General features: G+C 42.6%; 1 protein-coding gene across 2 annotated transcripts; it reads left to right on the top strand.

The window, feature by feature from the left end:
* The first annotated feature begins 12,776 nt into the window (after positions 1-12,776).
* ehf (ets homologous factor) lies at positions 12,777-20,635 on the top strand. Of its 2 annotated transcripts, none has more exons than XM_024379701.2 (9): positions 12,777-13,027; positions 15,981-16,086; positions 16,248-16,505; positions 16,836-16,892; positions 17,277-17,321; positions 17,426-17,488; positions 19,072-19,116; positions 19,249-19,444; positions 19,554-20,635. In XM_024379701.2, exons 2-9 carry the CDS (start codon positions 15,990-15,992, stop codon positions 19,651-19,653), a joined length of 861 nt encoding a protein of 286 aa, XP_024235469.1. In that variant the 5' UTR covers positions 12,777-13,027; positions 15,981-15,989; the 3' UTR covers positions 19,654-20,635. The 2 variants fall into 2 exon arrangements, with proteins under 2 accessions (XP_024235469.1, XP_024235470.1); XM_024379702.2 differs by having other exon boundaries at positions 12,778-13,027; positions 17,280-17,321.
* The last annotated feature ends 495 nt before the right edge of the window (positions 20,636-21,130 follow it).

Below are 21,130 nucleotides of genomic sequence, written 5' to 3'. Positions count from 1 at the left end.
AATGTCGGACCAATGCGCAGCGTGATATATGTTCATGATGTTCATTGACTGAACACTGAAAATACAAAATAACAACGTGCAATAAACTAAAAACGAAACAGTCCTGAAAGGTGCAGAAAACACTACTGGGAAAAGGCTACCAAGTATGATTCTCAATCAGAGACAGTGAACGACACCTGCCTCTGATTGAGAACCATACCAGGCCAAACATATAAACACAACGTAGAAAAAAGAACATAGACTTCCCACCCCAACTCACGCCCTGACCAAACTAAAACAAAGACATAACAAAGGAACTAAGGTCAGAACGTGACATCCGTCTGGCCTATCTACCATAAAGGCCTGATTGGTAGAGTGCTTCAGAGATGGTTGTCCTTCTGGAAGGTTCTCCATCTTAACAGAGGAACTCTGGAGCTCTGTCACAGTGACCATCAGGTTCTTGGTCACCTCTTGGTCACCTCCCTGACCAAGGCCCTTCTTCCCCGATTGTTCAGTTTGGCCGGGCGGCCAGCTCTGGGAAGAGTCTTGGTGGTTCCAAACTTCTTCCGTTTAAGAATGGTGGAGGCGACTGTGTTCTTGGAGACCTTCAGACCAGGCATTTTAGGGTACCCTTACCCAGATCTGTGCCTTGATACAATCCTGTCTCGGGAGCTTTACAGATAATTATTTTGACCTCATGGCTTGGTTTTTGCTCTGACATGCACTGTCAACTGTGGAACCGCATATAGACAGGTGTGTGCCTTTCAAAATCATGTCCAGTCAATTAAATTTACCACAGGTGGATTCCAATTAAGTTGTAGAAACATCTCAAGGATGATCAATGGAAACAGGATGCACCTGAGCTCCATTTCGAGTCTCATAGCAAAGGGTCTTATCTAAATAACGTATTTCTGTTTTTCTATTTTATAAATTTGCAAACATTTCTGAAAAACTGCTTTCACTTTGTCATTATGGGGTATTGTGTGTAGATTGATGAGTATTTAAAAAAAAAACATTTTAGAATAAGGCTGTAACGTAACAAATTGTGGAAAAAGTGAAGGGGTCTGAATACTTTCCGAATGCATTAAATGTATGATTAAATGCTGTAGAATTGTAGTGCTACATACTTTCATCTAGGAATATGTGTATCTATATCAAATCTAGAAGTACAAAGTGAAAGAAGTAGTATGTACAGTTTATCGCTCCACTTTTCACTCCTTTGGTATGGCAATTCACACAGCCTCCAAAGAGTTGATATAACAGACTTTGATCTCTCCTTCTCTGTCTCTCTTTTCTCTCTCCTATTTTCCCCAATGGACCTCTGTATCATCAACCGACCCCCATCCACCCGGAAAAGGCGGAACAGAGATGCATGAAATGAGCTGCCAAATACTCGACTCTTCTCACAACGGCAAAAAAATAGTGAAAGCAAGACTTGAACACGGGGAAAGAAGGGATAAAGTTGAGAGGGAGAGAGGGGAAAAACAGGCCAAGCCATCGGCAGTAATAAATAACTTGCGACTCCAGTTCACCACTGATGTCCGTATTAATCTTACAAAAGTCAAATCTGGTCAGCCGTACATAGTTGGACGGCACCAAGCACGACTTAAGCCCCCAAATTACACCCTGGAGGGACTTTACCCTTTACAAGTAAGATGAAAAACTGCTCCAAAACAGCCGGCAAACAGCACCTGTGTTACAAATAGGCAGCGGGGAGTAGCTGGGGTGTTGAGCTTGAGATCAGCAATGGTGGGTTTTACCAAGCAGGCTGAGTAGCTTGGGGAGACAGGGACGGGGACAGGGGACGCAGGAAGGGGTACAGTGGGGTTCTCCGAGACCATCACGGTAATGCTGGGTTTCCTCATTCATTACCTCAGAGGCAGCAGTGTTGTGGGAACTGGACCTGTCACATGTAGTAGAGAACTGCAGAGAGTTACCTAAGCCAGCAGAGAGCAGCAATCCACCCTGCTCCTCCCAGGACTAAGGCCAGGTACAGTACAGTACATGGCCAAACGTATGTGGACACATGCTCGTCGAACATCTCATTCCAAAATCATGGCCATTAATCTGGAGTTGGTCCCCCATTTGCTGCTATAAGAGCCCTCACTCTTCTGGGAAGGCTTTCCGCTAAATGTTGGAACATTGCTAAATCAAATCAAATCCAATCAAATCAAATTTTATTTGTCACATACACATGGTTAGCAGATGTTAATGCGAGTGTAGCGAAATGCTTGTGCTTCTAGTTCCGACAATGCAGTAATAACCAACAAGTAATCTAACTAACAATTCCAAAACTACTGTCTTATACACACAAGTGTAAGGGGATAAAGAATATGTACATAAAGATATATGAATGAGTGATGGTACAGAGCGGCATAGGCAAGATACAGTAGATGGTATCGAGTACAGTATATACATATGAGATGAGTATGTAAACAAAGTGGCATAGTTAAAGTGGCTAGTGATACATGTATTATTGTCTTACTGATCATCCCTAAAGCCAACACCTCATTTGGCCGCCTTTCGTTCCAGTTCTCTGCTGCCTGTGACTGGAACGAATTGCAAAAATCGCTGAAGTTGGAGACTTTTATCTCCCTCACTAACTTCAAACATCTGCTATCTGAGCAGCTAACCGATCACTGCAGCTGTACATAGTTATAACGGTAAATAGCCCACCCATTTTTACCTACCTCATCCCCATACTGTTTTTATTTATTTACTTTTCTGCTCTTTTGCACACCAATATCTCTACCTGTACATGACCATCTGATCAGTTATCAGTTACTCCAGTGTTAATCTGCAAAATTTTAATTATTCGCCTACCTCCTCATGCCTTTTGCACACAATGTATATAGACTCCCCCTTTTTTCTACTGTGTTATTGACTTGTTAATTGTTTACTCCATGTGTAACTCTGTGTTGTCTGTTCACACTGCTATGCTTTATCTTGGCCAGGTCGCAGTTGCAAATGAGAACTTGTTCTCAACTAGCCTACCTGGTTAAATAAAGGTGAAATAAAATAAAAAAAATAAAAAAATTACATAAAGATGCAGTAGATGATATAGAGTACAGTATATACGTATACATATGAGATTAATAATGTAGGGTATGTAAACATTATATTAAGTAGCATTGTTTAAAGTGGCTAGTGATATATTTTACATCATTTCCCATCAATTCCCATTATTAAAGTGGCTGGAGTTGAGTCAGTGTGTTGGCAGCAGCCACTCAATGTTAGTGGTGGCTGTTTAACAGTCTGATGGCCTTGAGATAGAAGCTGTTTTTCAGTCTCTCGGTCCCAGCTTTGATGCACCTGTACTGACCTCGCCTTCTGGATGATAGCGGGGTGAACAGGCAGTGGCTCGGGTGGTTGTTGTCCTTGATGATCTTTATGGCCTTCCTATAACATCGGGTGGTGTAGGTGTCCTGGAGGGCAGGTAGTTTGCCCCCGGTGATGCGTTGTGCAGACCTCACTACCCTCTGGAGAGCCTTACGGTTGTGGGCGGAGCAGTTGCCGTACCAGGCGGTGATACAGCCTGCCAGGATGCTCTCGATTGTGCATCTGTAAAAGTTTGTGAGTGCTTTTGGTGACAAGCCGAATTTCTTCAGCCTCCTGAGGTTGAAGAGGCGCTGCTGCGCCTTCTTCACGATGCTGTCTGTGTGGGTGGACCAATTCAGTTTGTCTGTGATGTGTATGCCGAAAACTTGCTACCCTCTTCACTACTGTTCCATCGGTGTGGATAGGGGGGTGTTCCCTCTGCTGTTTCCTGAAGTCCACAATCATCTCCTTAGTTTTGTTGACGTTGAGTGTGAGGTTATTTTCCTGACACCACACTCCGAGGGCCCTCACCTCCTCCCTGTAGGCCGTCTCGTCGTTGTTGGTAATCAAGCCTACCACTGTTGTGTCGTCCGCAAACTTGATGATTGAGTTGGAGGCGTGCGTGGCCACGCAGTTGTGGGTGAACAGGGAGCACAGGAGAGGGCTCAGAACGCACCCTTGTGGGGCCCCAGTGTTGAGGATCAGCGGGGTGGAGATGTTGTTGCCTACCCTCACCACCTGGGGGCGGCCCGTCAGGAAGTCCAGTATCCAGTTGCACAGGGCGGGGTCGAGACCCAGGGTCTCGAGCTTGATGACGAGCTTGGAGGGTACTATGGTGTTAAATGCCGAGCTGTAGTCGATGAACAGCATTCTCACATAGGTATTCCTCTTGTCCAGATGGGTTAGGGCAGTGTGCAGTGTGGTTGAGATTGCATCGTCTGTGGACCTATTTGGGCGGTAAGCAAATTGGAGTGGGTCTAGGGTGTCAGGTAGGGTGGAGGTGATATGGTCCTTGACTAGTCTCTCAAAGCACTTCATGATGACGGAAGTGAGTGCTACGGGGCGGTAGTCGTTTAGCTCAGTTACCTTAGCTTTCTTGGGAACAGGAACAATGGTGGCCCTCTTGAAGCATGTGGGAACAGCAGACTGGGATAGGGATTGATTGAATATGTCCGTAAACACACCAGCCAGCTGGTCTGCGCATGATCTGAGGGCACGGCTAGGGATGCCGTCTGGGCCTGCAGCCTTGCGAGGGTTAACACGTTTAAATGTTTTACTCACCTCGGCTGCAGTGAAGGAGAGGTCGCATGTTTTGGTTGCAGGCCGTGTCAGTGGCACTGTATTGTCCTCAAAGCGGGCAAAAAAAGTTATTTAGTCTGCCTGGGAGCAAGACATCCTGGTCCGTGACTGGGCTGGTTTTCTTTTTGTAATCTGTGATTGACTGTAGACCCTGCCACATACCTCTTGTGTCTGAGCCGTTGAATTGAGATTCTACTTTGTCTCTATACTGACGCTTAGCTTGTTTGATTGCCTTGCGGAGGGAATAGCTACACTGTTTGTATTCGGTCATGTTACCGGTCACCTTGCCCTGATTAAAAGCAGTGGTTCGCGCTTTCAGTTTCACGCGAATGCTGCCATCAATCCACGGTTTCTGGTTTGGGAATGTTTTAATCGTTGCTATGGGAACGACATCTTCAACGCACGTTCTAATGAACTCGCACACCGAATCAGCGTATTCATCAATGTTGTTGTCTGACGCAATACGAAACAGATCCCAGTCCACGTGATGGAAACAGTCTTGGAGTGTGGAATCAGATTGGTCGGACCAGCGTTGAACAGACCTCAGTAGCGGGAGCTCTTGTTTTGGTTTCTGTCTGGAGGCAGGAATCAACAAGCGCTTTTCCGAAAGGAGGGCGGGGCAGGGCCTTATATGCGTCTTCTTGTTTTTTTCAGTTTCTGTCTGGAGGCAGGAATCAACAAGATGGAGTCGTTTGGTCAGCTTTTCAGGTGAAAGGAGGGAGTTCCTGGGGACAGGGCCTTATATGTTTGTTTCGTCACGGAAGTTGGAATAGCAGTGATCCAAGGTCTCTGATGTCCCTCTGGAATGCTACCCTTGCTCAGATTTCATCAACCTTGTTGTCAAGAGACTGGACATTGGCGAGAAGTATACTGGGGAGTTGTGCACGATGTGCCCGTCTCTGGAGTCTGACCAGAAGACCCCTACGTTTCCCTCTTTTACGAAGTCGTTTTTTTGGGTCGATGGCTGGGATCCATTCCGTTGTCCTGGGTGAAAGGCAGAACACAGGATCCGCTTCGCGAAAGTCATATTCTTGGTCGTACTGATGGTGAGTTGACGCTGCTCTTATATTCACTAGTTCTTCTCGACTGTATGTAATGAAACCTAAGATGACCTGGGGTACTAATGTAAGAAATAACACGTTAAAAAAAACTGCATAGTTTCCTAGGAACGCGAAGCGAGTCGGCCATCTCTGTCGGCGCCGGAAGTAATTACATAACGTGTAAAGTAACTTATTTGAAAAGTCCTGACTTTGCTGGAACAATCTCAACAAACCATTTCTGTATGGGCCTCGCTTTGTGCACGGGATATTCTGAAACAGGAAAGGGCCTTTCCCAAACTGTTGTCACAAAGTTGGAAGCGCAGAATCATCTAGAATGTATGCTATAGTGTTAAGATTTCCCTTCACTGGAAAGGGGCCTAGCCCGAAACATTATTCTTCCTCCACCGAACTTTACATTTGGCACTGTGCATTCGGGCAAGTAGTGCTCTCTTGGTCAAGATTTACTTTTCAAACCCAGATTCGTCCATCGGAGTGCCAGATGGTGAAGCATGATTCATCAGTCCAGAGAATGTTTCAACTGCTCCAGACTCCAATGGCAGCGAGCATTACACTGCTCCAGCCAAAGCTTGACGTTGCGCATGGTGATCTTAGGCTTGTGTGCGGCTGCTCGGCCATGAAAACCCATTTCTTGAGTCTCCAGACTAACAGTTATTTTGCTGACGTTACTTCAGTTTGGAACTCGGTTGTGAGTGAACTCGGTAGTGAGGACAGATTATTTTTACGCACTTCAGCAGTCAGTGGTACCATTCTGTGAGCTTGTATGGCCTACTACTTTGTTGCTGAGATGTTGCTGCTCCTAGACGTTTCCACTTCACATTAACAGCCCTTACAGTTGACAATGGCAGCTCTAGCAGGGTAGAAATGTATAGATCGGACTTGTTGGAAAGATGGCATCCTATGATTGTGCCACGTAAAAAGTCATGAGCTCTTCAGTACGGGCCATTCTACTGCCAATGTTTGTCTACGGGGATTGCATAGCTGTGTGCTTGATTTTATACACCAGACAAAAACAGGTTGGGCTGAAATAGTCCTGGTTGAGCCTCTAGTCCTGCTCACTATACGTTATCCAACCTATTAGTTCCACCACCCACACATGCAATGACATCTCCTGGTTTCAATGATGTTTCTAGAGACAATATCTCTCTCTTCATCACTCAATACCTAGGTTTACCTCCACTGTATTCACATACTACCATACCTTTGTCTGTACATTGTACCTTGATGCTATTTTACCGCCCCCAGAAACCTCCTTTTACTCTGTGTTCCAGACGTTCTAGACGACCAATTCTCATAGCTTTTAGCCGTACCCTTATTCTACTCCTCCTATGTTCCTCTGGCGATGTAGAGGTGAGTCCAGGCCCTGCAGTGCCTAGCTCCACTCCTATTCCCCAGGCGCTCTCTTTTGACGACTTCTGTAACCGTAATAGCCTTGGTTTCATGCATGTTAACATTAGAAGCCTCCTCCCTAAGTTTGTTCTATTCACTGCTTTAGCACACTCTGCCAACTCGGATGTTCTAGCTGTGTCTGAATCCTGGCTTAGGAAGACCACCAAAAATTCAGAAATTTTAATTCCAAACTACAACATTTTCAGACAAGATAGAACTGCCAAAGGGGGCGGTGTTGCAATCTACTGCAAAGATAGCCTGCAGAGTTCTGTCCTACTATCCAGGTCTGTACCCAAACAATTTGAACTTCTACTTTTAAAAATCCACCTCTCTAAAAACAAGTCTCTCACCGTTGCCGCCTGCTATAGACCACCCTCTGCCCCCAGCTGTGCTCTGGACACCATATGTGAACTGATTGCCCCCCATCTATCTTCAGAGTTCGTGCTGCTAGGCGACCTAAACTGGAACATGCTTAACACCCCAGCCATCCTACAATCTAAACTTGATGCCCTCAATCTCACACAAATTATCAATGAACCTACCAGGTACCTCCCCAAAGCCTCAAACACGGGCACCCTCATAGATATCATCCTAACCAACTTCCCCTCTAAATACACCTCTGCTGTCTTCAACCAAGATCTCAGCGATCACTGCCTCATTGCCTGCATCTGTAATGGGTCAGCGGTCAAACGACCTCCACTCATCACTGAAAAACGCTCCCTGAAACCCTTCTGCGAGCAGGCCTTTCTAATCGACCTGGCCGGGGTATCCTGGAAGGATATTGATCTCATCCCGTCAGTAGAGGATGCCTGGATATATTTTTTAAATGCCTTCCTAACCATCTTAAATAAACATGCCCCATTCAAGAAATTTAGAACCAGGAACAGATATAGCCCTTGGTTCTCCCCAGACCTGACTGCCCTTAACCAACACAAAAACATCCTATGGCGTTCTGCATTAGCATCGAACAGCCCCGTGATATGCAGCTGTTCAGGGAAGCTAGAAACCATTATACACAGGCAGTTAGAAAAGCCAAGGCTAGCTTTTTCAAGCAGAAATTTGCTTCCTGCAACACTAACTCAAAAAGTTCTGGGACACTGTAAAGTCCATGGAGAATAAGAACACCTCCTCCCAGCTGCCCACTGCACTGAAGATAGGAAACACTGTCACCACTGATAAATCCACCATAATTGAGAATTTCAATAAGCATTTTTCTACGGCTGGCCATGCTTTCCACCTCGCTACTCCTACCCCGGTCAACAGCACTGCACCCCCAACAGCAACTCGCCCAAGCCTTCCCCATTTCTCATTCTCCCAAATCCATTCAGCTGATGTTCTGAAAGAGCTGCAAAATCTGGACCCCTACAAATCAGCCGGGCTAGACAATCTGGACCCTTTCTAAAATTATCTGCCGAAATTGTTGCCACCCCTATTACTAGCCTGTTCAACCTCTCTTTCATGTCGTCTGAGATTCCCAAAGATTGGAAAGCAGCTGCGGTCATCCCCCTCTTCAAAGGGGGACACTCTTGACCCAAACTGCTACAGACCTATATCTATCCTACCGTGCCTTTCTAAGGTCTTCGAAAGCCAAGTCAACAAACAGATTACCGACCATTTCGAATCTCACCATACCTTCTCTGCTATGCAATCTGGTTTCAGAGCTGGTCATGGGTGCACCTCAGCCACGCTCAAGGTCCTAAACGATATCTTAACCGCCATCGATAAGAAACATTACTGTGCAGCCGTATTCATTGATCTGGCCAAGGCTTTCGACTCTGTCAATCACCACATCCTCATCGGCAGACTCGACAGCCTTGGTTTCTCAAATGATTGCCTCGCCTGGTTCACCAACTACTTCTCTGATAGAGTTCAGTGTGTCAAATCGGAGGGTCTGCTGTCCGGACCTCTGGCAGTCTCTATGGGGGTGCCACAGGGTTCAATTCTTGGACCGAGTCTCTTCTCTGTATACATCAATGAGGTCGCTCTTGCTGCTGGTGAGTCTCTGATCCACCTCTACGCAGACGACACCATTCTGTATACTTCTGGCCCTTCTTTGGACACTGTGTTAACAACCCTCCAGGCAAGCTTCAATACCATACAACTCTCCTTCCGTGGCCTCCAATTGCTCTTAAATACAAGTAAAACTAAATGCATGCTCTTCAACCGATCGCTACCTGCACCTACCCGCCTGTCCAACATCACTACTCTGGACGGCTCTGACTTACGTGGACAACTACAAATACTTAGGTGTCTGGTTAGACTGTAAACTCTCCTTCCAGACCCATATCAAACATCTCCAATCCAAAGTTAAATCTAGAATTGGCTTCCTATTTCGCAACAAAGCATCCTTCACTCATGCTGCCAAACATACCCTTGTAAAACTGACCATCCTACCAATCCTCGACTTTGGCGATGTCATTTACAAAATAGCCTCCAATACCCTACTTAACAAATTGGATGCAGTCTATCACAGTGCAATCCGTTTTGTCACCAAAGCCCCATATACTACCCACCATTGCGACCTGTATGCTCTCGTTGGCTGGCCCTCGCTTCATACTCGTCGCCAAACCCACTGGCTCCATGTCATCTACAAGACCCTGCTAGGTAAAGTCCCCCTTATCTCAGCTCGCTGGTCACCATAGCATCTCCCACCTGTAGCACACGCTCCAGCAGGTATATCTCTCTAGTCACCCCCAAAACCAATTCTTTCTTTGGCCGCCTCTCCTTCCAGTTCTCTGCTGCCAATGACTGGAACGAACTACAAAAATCTCTGAAACTGGAAACACTTATCTCCCTCACTAGCTTTAAGCACCAACTGTCAGAGCAGCTCACAGATTACTGCACCTGTACATAGCCCACCTATAATTTAGCCCAAACAACTACCTCTTTCCCAACTGTATTAAATTTTTATTTATTTATTTATTTTGCTCCTTTGCACCCCATTATTTTTATTTCTACTTTGCACATTTTTCCATTGCAAAACTACCATTCCAGTGTTTTACTTGCTATATTGTATTTACTTTGCCACCATGGCCTTTTTTGCCTTTACCTCCCTTCTCACCTCATTTGCTCACATTGTATATAGACTTGTTTATACTGTATTATTGACTGTATGTTTGTTTTACTCCATGTGTAACTCTGTGTCGTTGTATCTGTTGAACTGCTTTGCTTTATCTTGGCCAGGTCGCAATTGTAAATGAGAACTTGTTCTCAACTTGCCTACCTGGTTAAATAAAGGTAAAATAAATAAAAATAAAATAAAAATAGCCTAATCCTCTAATTTGAAGGGCTGTCCACATACTTTTGGCTACATAGTGTATGTCCCCATGGGCAATACGGAGAGAACAAAATCTACATTTAATTAAACCAACAGAGAAGGAGAAAACAAAATCTACATTTAATTAGACCAACAGAGAGAAGGAGAGAACAAAATCTACATTTAATTAGACCAACAGAGAGAAGGAGAGAACAAAATCTACATTTAATTAGACCAACAGAGAGAAGGAGAGAACAAAATCTACATTTAATTAGACCAACAGAGAGAAGGAGAGAACAAAATCTACAGGTAATTAGACCAACAGAGAGAAGGAGAAAACAAAATCTATAGTTAATTAGACCAACGGAGAGAAGGAGAGAACAAAATCTACATTTAATTAGACCAACAGCGAGAAGGAGAGAACAAAATCTACATTTAATTAGACCAACAGAGAGAAGGAGAGAACAAAATCTACATTTAATTAGACCAACAGAGAGAATGCGAGAACACAATCTACAGTTAATTAGACCAACAGAGAGAATGCGAGAACACAATCTACAGTTAATTAGATCAACAGAGAGAAGGAAAGAACAAAATCGACATTTAATTAGACCAACAGAGAGAATGCGAGAACACAATCTACAGTTAATTAGATCAACAGAGAGAAGGGGAAAACTCATTTGAAACATAGAAAACCTGTGTTGTACTGATTTATACATTTAATGACATACTGTACATATTGAGTTTTTTTCTCATAGGACTGAATAAGTTGGCCTACAAGTTGTTATTATTGTCACTAATATCATACAGTTCTGCCCCTTCCATAAGGAAAGAGTTTTGTTGGAGAATGATAGCTTTGCTTAGGTAAACATGTGACTCATGCATGACATGGATAGACTTTGTTGGAAGACACTTGACATATACTTCCCTCTCTGACTTCTCCTTGCTTCAGCCTATTATACAGTTTCAGCATTTCTAAATGTTCAGTCAACGACATGAAGCTGTTAGTGCTCCAATCTAAGCTCCGCTGAACTCCAAAGAGAGTTATCTGTGTGCTTTAAGAACATAGATGAGTGTGGCAATGTTACATTTGTCAAAATCCTAATTGGCAACAAGCAGAAATAGACTATTTGTACTTCTTCTGATCATTTTCAAAAAACAACTACTGCAGGTAAAAAGGGTGACATGGTTCACTAAAGAGCTGCATGTGATGAACTAAATCCTCTATACACAGTATTCTGATTGTATTTACTCTTGTGTTATTCAAACTATGCTTGTAGAGATCAAAGTAAGATACATCAAATATAAATGTCAAAGGCATAAAGTCACTCAAACATTGAACTGTCTAATTAGCCAGTAATTCATGTTCTGTTAGATAATTAGGTTGCCCGGGCAACAGGGTTTGGTGGATTTGAATAGAGGCATGATAGTGTCTCTGAAAAACACAGTAATATGACTATCTCTATCTCTATCAATCAGCTAATGCAGTTTCCACGGAACAGACAAAGAGAATCACATGATAAGAGCAGCAGGAGAAGCTCTCAGCATGCCACACATCAGCTCTAACAAAGGCACCAGCAGCAATTAGATCACATTGAACACTCATCTCACTATGCTCATGTGTTTTTCTGGTGTCTGTGTCAGACAGAAAAAAAACAACTATAAGTTGAAGTGTAAACATATAGGTAGAAGCTCTGAGCACCGAATGGTGTGTCGCCTTCAAACTTCTGGTGCTGGTAGGAGAACAGAGTATCCACAACACAGGACTGGTCAAAGCATGTTCCACTCTCCAACCACAGTGCTCTCCTGTTGAGGTGAGACATGGTAGTGTCCTAGACACACAGATCAGTGTTCCCCCTTTTTTTCTTTCTTCATCAGAAGGAACAGCAGATAATGGGAATTGTGTTACTGTAGCAAACGGTATGTCTACACTGATTCAATGTCACAAAGTATTCATATGAAAACAGGGTTCCTCTCATGGACAATTAGCCAAAGTAAATCTAATTATGCGTAGGACGATAAAAAAACGTAAGTGTATGAATAATACAAAAGGAACATGTTGGCCATCGTTCTTGCTGTTAGCTTCGAAAGGTTAGTCAAATATATTTTCAGAGTCTATCTTTAGCCAAATGTTCTGAGACAGAAACATCATCAGGTTTGAGACAATGCGAACTTCATGCCACCTAGCGACATTCTGTGTTTGTATGTGTGTGTGGCCGTGCATGTGAGAAACAAAGACAGAGAGAGAGAGAGAGAGAGAGAGAGAGAGAGAGAAAGAGAGAAAGAGAGAGTGACCAGAGACCAGACCAGAGACCAGAGAGAGAGAGCACAAAGAGTGAAAGTAACACCTACAGTATGTCAGATGTGTTGTAATTCACTCAGTCATTCGTATGCAAATTCCTATCTGTCCCGAACCTGTCCTGGTAGCCAATTGGGGAGGGATAAGGATAGGACAAGGAAGCTGACAGCATAAAATAACCACTGCTGGGGCAGCACCTTGGTGTGTGTGTGGGCTGGAACTTTTTTAAAGTTTTGGGAAGCAAAAGAGCACAGCTTCTAGCACTGAAAACAACACTCCACTCATTTGTGGAGAGAAACACAGCTAACTACCTCACCTACCTGAAGTCATCTGAGAGGAGAGCGAGAGAGAGAGTGCGAGAGAGAGAGAGAGAGAGAGAGAGAGAGAGAGACACCTCCCATCCTGGTCGGAACCCAGTCCATTGCTCTGGTAGGAAACCATGCTGAGCATTGCTAGGCAACCAGCTTTGCTTCTATGTTGTTAGTCACTGTTATACTGACTGAATAGCGCAATCAAAACAATGGCTGAAATGGCTGGGCTTAGGAGTGAATTGGTGTTTTGGCTATGCAGACAGTGGGTATTCCATCTGTAACAAAGCAATGTAGGCACTACTTTAGGTGTCTTTCAGACTAGAATGTGATGGTTTGATTCATTTATCTAACTGTGTGTCAAGCTTTGATTGCCTGTAATTCTAATTGAGCATTAGACAAAACTGTTACAATGCCGTTCATACAGTGTTAAAGAAGATGACTGAATATACACTAGGCTTTAAATAACTGTGTGGTTTGCATTTGAAGTCCTAAAACTAAATGGCATACGCTTTTGTTTACAAAGTAAATATGATCATGGACAAATGTACTCCTCATGGGCCCTGTTTTGTTTTGATATACAAACTTCCCCTTTGAAAGAGAAGCAAAACAAATGTTGGTAAGTTCCTTTTATAATGAAATCAAATTCGAATCAAATTTTATTGGTCACATATACTGTACATGGTTAGCAGATGTTATTGCGAGTGTAGTGAAATGCTTGTGTGTCCTAGTAATATGTGACAAGGTGCAGTACATCTACACGCTAGTGTACTGTAATCACCTCACATGGGTTGTAACTTAAATCAGTTGAGATAAAACTCCACAGAGGGATTCTCCAGAAGCTTCAGTATAGGGAAGTGTGATCTGCCTGCACTTGTTTACTGCTTACCAAAAGTTACATTTGTCAGTGATCATTTGTTTGTCCGTTTATTTCCTTCATCTGTAAGCTTATCATCATGATTGCAGGTAAATATATTCTGCAATGAGCTTTTTATTTTGTTGGGTGATAAGATGCACATGTAGTGAATATTGATCAGGGGCAAGTTTCCCTAAAGCTTTGCCTAGCTAACATGGAACTGTATTACTCACTGCTGAATAGTTCACACATTGGATCATTAATAAGTTAATCTTGAACAGACCAGGAGATTGTAGTAAATGGAAACTGTTACCTGATGATAGGGACATGCCAAACTAAACGGTCAGGAAATACAATACCTGCAGTCTACTTCCATGAAGACAGGCAGTCTTCAGACGGCTCAGACTAGATGGTAGGCAGACAAATAGTAGACAGCACTGAGAGTTAACACAAAGCAGGCAGGTGGTGAGACTTGGCATCCTGAGCTGAACCAAAGCCATGGCCTAAACTGCCAAGTGCCACATATCTCTAGTGAAATCTCATTCGGGGATCTTGTTCTTGGGAAACTGCTTTTGTTTAGGATTGAGGAAGACTTGGTATAATTTATGTTTCTCTTTCAGCCTGTCACTGCGCCCACATAGGTCATGTACTGTAAAACATGGTGTTGTACAGTTATTTGGTGTCATTGTTTTTATTAGCCATCATAATCCAGCCTTTTCCAGGTAGTGGTCAATAAAGAGAAGCTGAATATAGGTCACTGTATAAAGAGCTGAGTCTATTGTTTGTCAAACTGATGCTGCAGGTGAGCACTATGACAACCTTTCACAGACAGACCATATTCGTTTATAATACGCTCTTACAATATGATAAAGCAGATTACATTGTCACATTAAATATTCCATCCAAAATCAAGATGTTTTCAGATTTCAAAAGTTGGCTGATGTTGAGATGAGCTGTCCCTGGAAGCACCTATTAGTGAACAATAATTGACCGCAAATTATACATTTACTATAGATGCTCCAAAAAGTTCAACTCCAGGTAGGCATTCTCTTCCACAAAGTCGAGATAAATGGACTACAGTCTAGACAACAGTAAAACATGTGACAAGGCCATTACACGTACAGTGTTGCAACAACCCCACCTTCAATATTCTTGTCATAGGCCTCAGTGCCGACCTGCAATTCTAATGTACTGTATATTTACATATAACATGCAAATATAGTTGTGGTGAAGTGTTTTCTCAACAACAGTTAAATGAATGTAGCCATTTGTTGGCACACTATTAACTATTTCACGGGCAGTCCTTTATGGTGGGGTTACGGAGAAGACACAGTGCTTCACCTGCTGTGCACTACAGATGTCTTCCCAAAGATATTGAAATAACTAATGATTGATACTATTTATGTTGTATTTACTTTTGCAATAACACTTCATTACCAATTCTTTAGAACTTTATTCGAACTTGTTTTTAAACTTTAATTGTGTCATTACAGTCAAAGTTGATCTGATCGTGGCATTGGGAAGTGTTTCATTTCTTAATGTATTTCTCCAGTATACAGACGGCTATAACGGCTATTGCCTACCCTATTGAATAAGCATATTACATATTGCACACTGGATGAATCATTCCTTCATATGTATACTGTTCATTAATTGGCATTAGCAACTATAATTACCTGAGTATCACAGCACTATTAATATGTGTTGACATCCTAAGAGGATGTAGTTCTGAAAAAAAGGAACTGCACTGTAACCTAATCTATTTAAAACACAGACATGTCATTTAAAGGAAGAGCTTGTTTATCTGGGTTGTCAATCATACATGTCCTGCAGGCGTTTCTGCACAGAATTGTCGAGTTCTCTGGTATTAACACATCATTGTGTGACTGACTCATTTCATTCAACCACCAGAAGAACAAATAGGCCTATATGTATGCAAAACAGACAGACATACAGATCCATCACTTTGCAAATACACGTGTTGAGGACGGTGAGCATGTCACCCAATCGCTCCCATGCTGTCTTCACACTGACTCCCTTTGTCATCCTGTTTCACATCTGTCAATGTCGTCATATAGAAACATACCCTATCTCAACTCAGATACTCAGATTTGGGAAAGACACCGTTTGTGTGCACCGTGTGGGATTACACTGTAACCTACCAATCATCTTGTTCAGGGTTTTACTCCATACTGAATGTATGTGTCTTTCTCCCCAGCTCTGGACCATGGTCCGTCATACCACCTGTATCATGAGCATCCCATCCACTGCCAGCATTGAGAGCCAGCTGCCCACAACATGGAGCTCCTACCCCTGCTCAGACAGTGAGGACTAGTGTGGTTGCTCAATTCAGTGAATTGCTCTGCTGGTTTAATTATTTACAAATACCTGGGCTAGCCGGAGTTCAAATGTTTTCACTACACCCCCAACACATTCAAAGTATGAAAAACCCCCACTTAATCTCTACCTTTACACCTGACTCCAGTTTCCACAGTGATGCCTGGTTACACCAGTCGCCTGTGGTCCCAGGACTCCCAGCCTCAGTATTGGTCGAAGTATCAGGTGTGGGAGTGGCTGCAGCAGATGCTGGATATGCACCAGATCGACGCTGCCACCATCCCCTTCCAGAACTTTGATGTGGACGGACGTCAGCTGTGCAGCATGACCTACCAGGACTTCACCCGTGCTGCGGGCACCGTGGGGCCTATCCTCTACCACAGCCTCACCGAGCTCAAATGGAGCGGTGGGTTCACACACTCGACTATAATGTTCTTTGTTATTGTTATGTTTATCAGAATGAAGGGCAGGTCAGGCCATGCAATGTTGAAACATATTGCGGTAGATTAGGTCATCAAATGTTGAATGGTAGTATTTCATTTGTTAACACTTGAGTCGTTTAGAATACCACAAAAAAACAGGAACAGTAAATTGTACCAGCGTAGGAGGATCAAGGATTTAGGAATTCAATATCAAGTTTGATTAACACAAAATAATGAAAGCCCATGTCGTTACTGTACGTGTAATGGTATTACCCTTAAATGAGCCCTTGTTTCTCCATGTCATCCCTACACAGGTCAGTATCCTGGTGTGGAGTTTTCACCACTGGAGGTTATCAAATCAGAGCCAGATGGTAAAAGCACCATAGACAAACACTGGCATGCATGAACACACAGAGTCATGTACTTCAAGTCATCCCTAAGAAATTCATCCAGTTATTACATATCTATGCATGTCTCAACTTGTTTGACACTATTTAATTCATAAATGATGTAAGTTGAAACTATTCTGTGATTAGACTAAACACTTCAGATGGGCGGCAGGTAGTATAGCGGTTAAGAGTGTTGGGCCAGTAACCGAAGGTTTGCTGGTTTGAATCTCTGAGCCGACTGACGGAAAAATCTGATGATGTGCCCTTGAGCAATAGTTGCTCTGGATAAGAGTGTCTGCTAAAATGTTAAATGTATATAATGCCTCTTAAGCGTACATGCAAGCTTAATGTGCTCTCCTGTTTTAGTAGATTTCCCTTGCCCATTCACAGAACCTAGCATCTATCCTGCAGGTAGGTACCACATTGGAATGGATAGGATTTTGGAGAAAGGTACAAATTTTAACTAACTTGCGGACAGCATAATTTTTACTTGTTGATATTTCTTTACGTTTTAGATATTTACGATCCCTCGTTTCAATCGCTTGCACCTGTGGCCTCACCCACTCCCTCCAGTCCAGGTAAGAAACAAGACCAAAGATGAGGACTGAAAACCTACTAAACCTTATCTAAACACACTAATTGGAACGAGCCCCAATCCAAGGGAAGACATCGACCTACAGTAGCTGAGTCCCCAAAGAAAATATGGCTTCATCGTGGTCCTTTGAAGTTCAATTGCTAGAGCATTGCGCTTGTAACGCCAGGGTAGTGGGTTCAATTCCTGGGAACACCCATACATAAAATGTATGCATGCATGACTGTAAGTCGCTTTGGATAAAAGCGTCTGCTAAAGGGCATAAATTATTATATTACTGAGCAAACAGAGTGGCAATACAAGTCTATTGAGTAAAGTCCATGAACATTCAGTGAGTGATCATTTTGGGAAAGAGGCAGCTGAGTCTACTCCTTATCACCAAACTACATCACCACAACGTCACTGAGCAAACAATGCATGACAATACAACTGAACAAACTCATCCTGTTTATGTTCCCCACACCCATGTAATTGAACAGTGTTGGGCTCCATGGAATAAAATCTGAAATGCAGAAGACAGTGGTACAAAGGTTAGGCTAACATGTGTGGATTAGTGATGGGGAAAAATCGATTCAATTACATATCACAATATTAGTTTTGGACAATATTAGATTGATATTTGACTCCAAGTATTGATTTGTAAAAAAAATATTTAAAAAATCTACATCTACCATAGGTAGCAATAGCTAGTGCTAGTGGGCTGTACCTCCGCCGAAATGAATGTATGTTTAATTGTATTTCTAATGTAATGGCAAAATGTAGATTTCTGCCTAAATAGACATACTCAAAAGTAACTGCTATTCATGTGTAATTACATGATTCCGACATGCAAAAACGTGGCATATTTGGAAAGAAGACATCTGGGAGATTGTGAGGAAATTATCAGAAGATAGGTAGGAGTTGCACAGTTCAGAATACACAAGATCAAGCACACACTAAATTTTAAAAAATTAAGTAATCTTTCATTGACAAGCTATAAGTGAATTACTGATGCTCAGAGCTGGAAACACATCAGATGGCTTCCACAAATTGTGAACAATATCTGAAAAAAATGAGATTGGTAGAATGAGATTGCTAACAACTAGAAATGGGCAGATGTTTAAGTAAGTGGTGTCAGGTGTGGTCACGGGATGTTTCCAAGTCTCTGAGCCAGCTAGCAATAGTTCATATTACGCATAAAAGGTTCTAGGCCTTGCTTTGTCCCACCCAGGTCAACTGCATATCCTTGGAAAGCTTTTTGCATATCCCAACTCCCCCTGAGAGTGGCGTCATCTTGGGTCTGCTATTGTCAAGTGGTACTCTGGAGCACTTAGGGTTAAGTGCCTTGCTCAAGGGCATATCGAAAAATAATTTCACCTTGGGGATTCAAATTGGTGACCTTTTGGGTACTGGACCAATGCTCTAACCACTAGGCTACCTGCTGCTGTAGGTTAGTTGGTTGGACTACTGTGATGCTAGACCAACTTGTGGGTTCGATTGCCACATGTATCAAATGTATTAAATGTCTTAATTTTTATTTGTTTTAAGCATCTGCTAAATTACCATATCTGTTTATTATTTTACTTCCAGACACAAATAGATCTCACAGTCGCCCTCATCAGGTCAAAAAACACAGTGAGTAGTATTTACATGATCATCTTCAGTACTATTGAATCATATATTTTAATATAAATGCTCAACATTTTGCCCATGCAAAAACTGATAGTAGATGGTTCTAATTTCCACCACCTGTGTGTTTTTCCTCAGACCCCCGGGGCACCCACCTTTGGGAGTTCATTAGGGACATTCTGCTGAACCCGGAGCGGAACCCAGGCCTGATCAAGTGGGAGGATCGGACAGAGGGCGTGTTCCGCTTCCTCAAGTCAGAGGCCGTGGCTCAGCTGTGGGGCAAGAAGAAGAACAATAGCAGCATGACCTACGAGAAGCTCAGCCGAGCTATGAGGTAGAGACTGAAAGGATTAGGGTGGTTTCATGTTTATTCATGTTTATTTCCTGGTTCAAAGGAAGTCATTTTTGCTGTTCCGTTAAGGTCCCTGTTTGTACCCTTCCAGATATTACTACAAACGGGAAATCCTGGAACGTGTAGATGGACGAAGGCTGGTCTACAAGTTTGGAAGGAATGCACGAGGATGGAGGGAGTCAGAGAAGTGAAAGAGGACACCTCTCCACCATTTTGTGCCTTTTTTTAACCACCATGCGAAGATGTCTATTTATTTTATTTTGTTGGATTTTAATGTGTCACTGTGATGTTTTACTATATATGTTGTTTATTTTACAAAGAGGAGCAGAAAGCCTCATTGCAACTCTTGACATTTTTGGGAGTTTCTGTATGATATATTTACATATGGTTAAGAAAGACCATAATTTACATTTGACTGCTTACATTTTCCTGTTCAGAGAGTGATGACTATTTGCACTGAAAGCTATTTTTGATTGAACAGCAAAAAGCAATGACATATGGGGCGGCAGGTAGCCTAGTGGTTAGAGCTTCGGGCCAGTAACCGAAAGGTTGCTAGATTGAATCCCTGAGCTGACAAGGTACAAATCTGTCGTTCTGCCCCTGAACAAGGCAGTCAATCCACTGTTCCTTAGCCATCATTGTAAATAAGAATTTGTTCTTAACTGACTTGCCTAGTTCATTCAAAAGTTTTAAAAACTATAGATGCGTTATTTTAAATATTTCCAGCTTGTTGTACACATTTAAACTGTGTAATGTCCTTTCCGAAGTATGTTTGATTGATGTGTTAAGCAAGACATCTCCTTTAGTAAATATGAAACTCTTGTCTTCTTTGCATTCACCCTCTTCAAATTTGTTTTAGTTATGAATATGTAACAGATCTCACAATAGAACCACAACTTCCCTATTCATGTACAGGATAAACAGAGAACTGTTTGGCCCAAACACAATGGCAGCTCAGGATAGTATGATAGAGCACATTCAGATGCAACAATGGGACATGCTGCGGAAATTAGAGGATGTTCTGTGTGTGTTCTTCAAGATCTGATGCTGAGAAATGTCTTCTCATTCTGCAATGTCAACTCATCTTCACCCATTTACTACGCTATGTTGTAAAAAGAAATGTGTAAATACCATATTTGTATTTTAAATAATAAAGGACTTTGAAACAACAGACGAAAGCCTGCCTGTGTGTCATTTGTGTGAGCTAGATGAACATCCCACTGTTCATTTCATGTTGGATTTACATTAGTTGACAACTCAACCAAATGTAAAAATGTTTTACTGTGAACTGACATCTGTGCCGAGTGGGATGATTATCACACAAATCAGTTGACTGACAACTCTCCCTGTTGAGCCCTTCATGTCAATCTGAACTTTATTGACTGCTATCATACAAATGTAACAAGAACTCCAGCTGAGTTTTGCTATTTTCTTTTTTTTTATAATCAAGCAATCTTATCTGACCCAAGCTTTCACTTTTAACTGACAATTACATTTTGGTCTGTTTCAATTTTAGCTAGATGGGATCAGTACCCATTTGTCAACAGAGAGCAGGGAACCAGGCCTTCATACAGAGGTGTTGGATGAGGCTCAAATCTCTCTCTCGCTCTCTCTTTCTCTCTATGCCTGCCTATGAGAAGCCGTCAGTTTTAGAGATAGGATATGACA

Source organism: Oncorhynchus tshawytscha, linkage group LG19 (assembly GCF_018296145.1).
Source record: "Oncorhynchus tshawytscha isolate Ot180627B linkage group LG19, Otsh_v2.0, whole genome shotgun sequence".
Lineage (NCBI taxonomy): Eukaryota > Metazoa > Chordata > Actinopteri > Salmoniformes > Salmonidae > Oncorhynchus > Oncorhynchus tshawytscha.
This window is presented reverse-complemented; position numbering and strand designations above follow the sequence as displayed.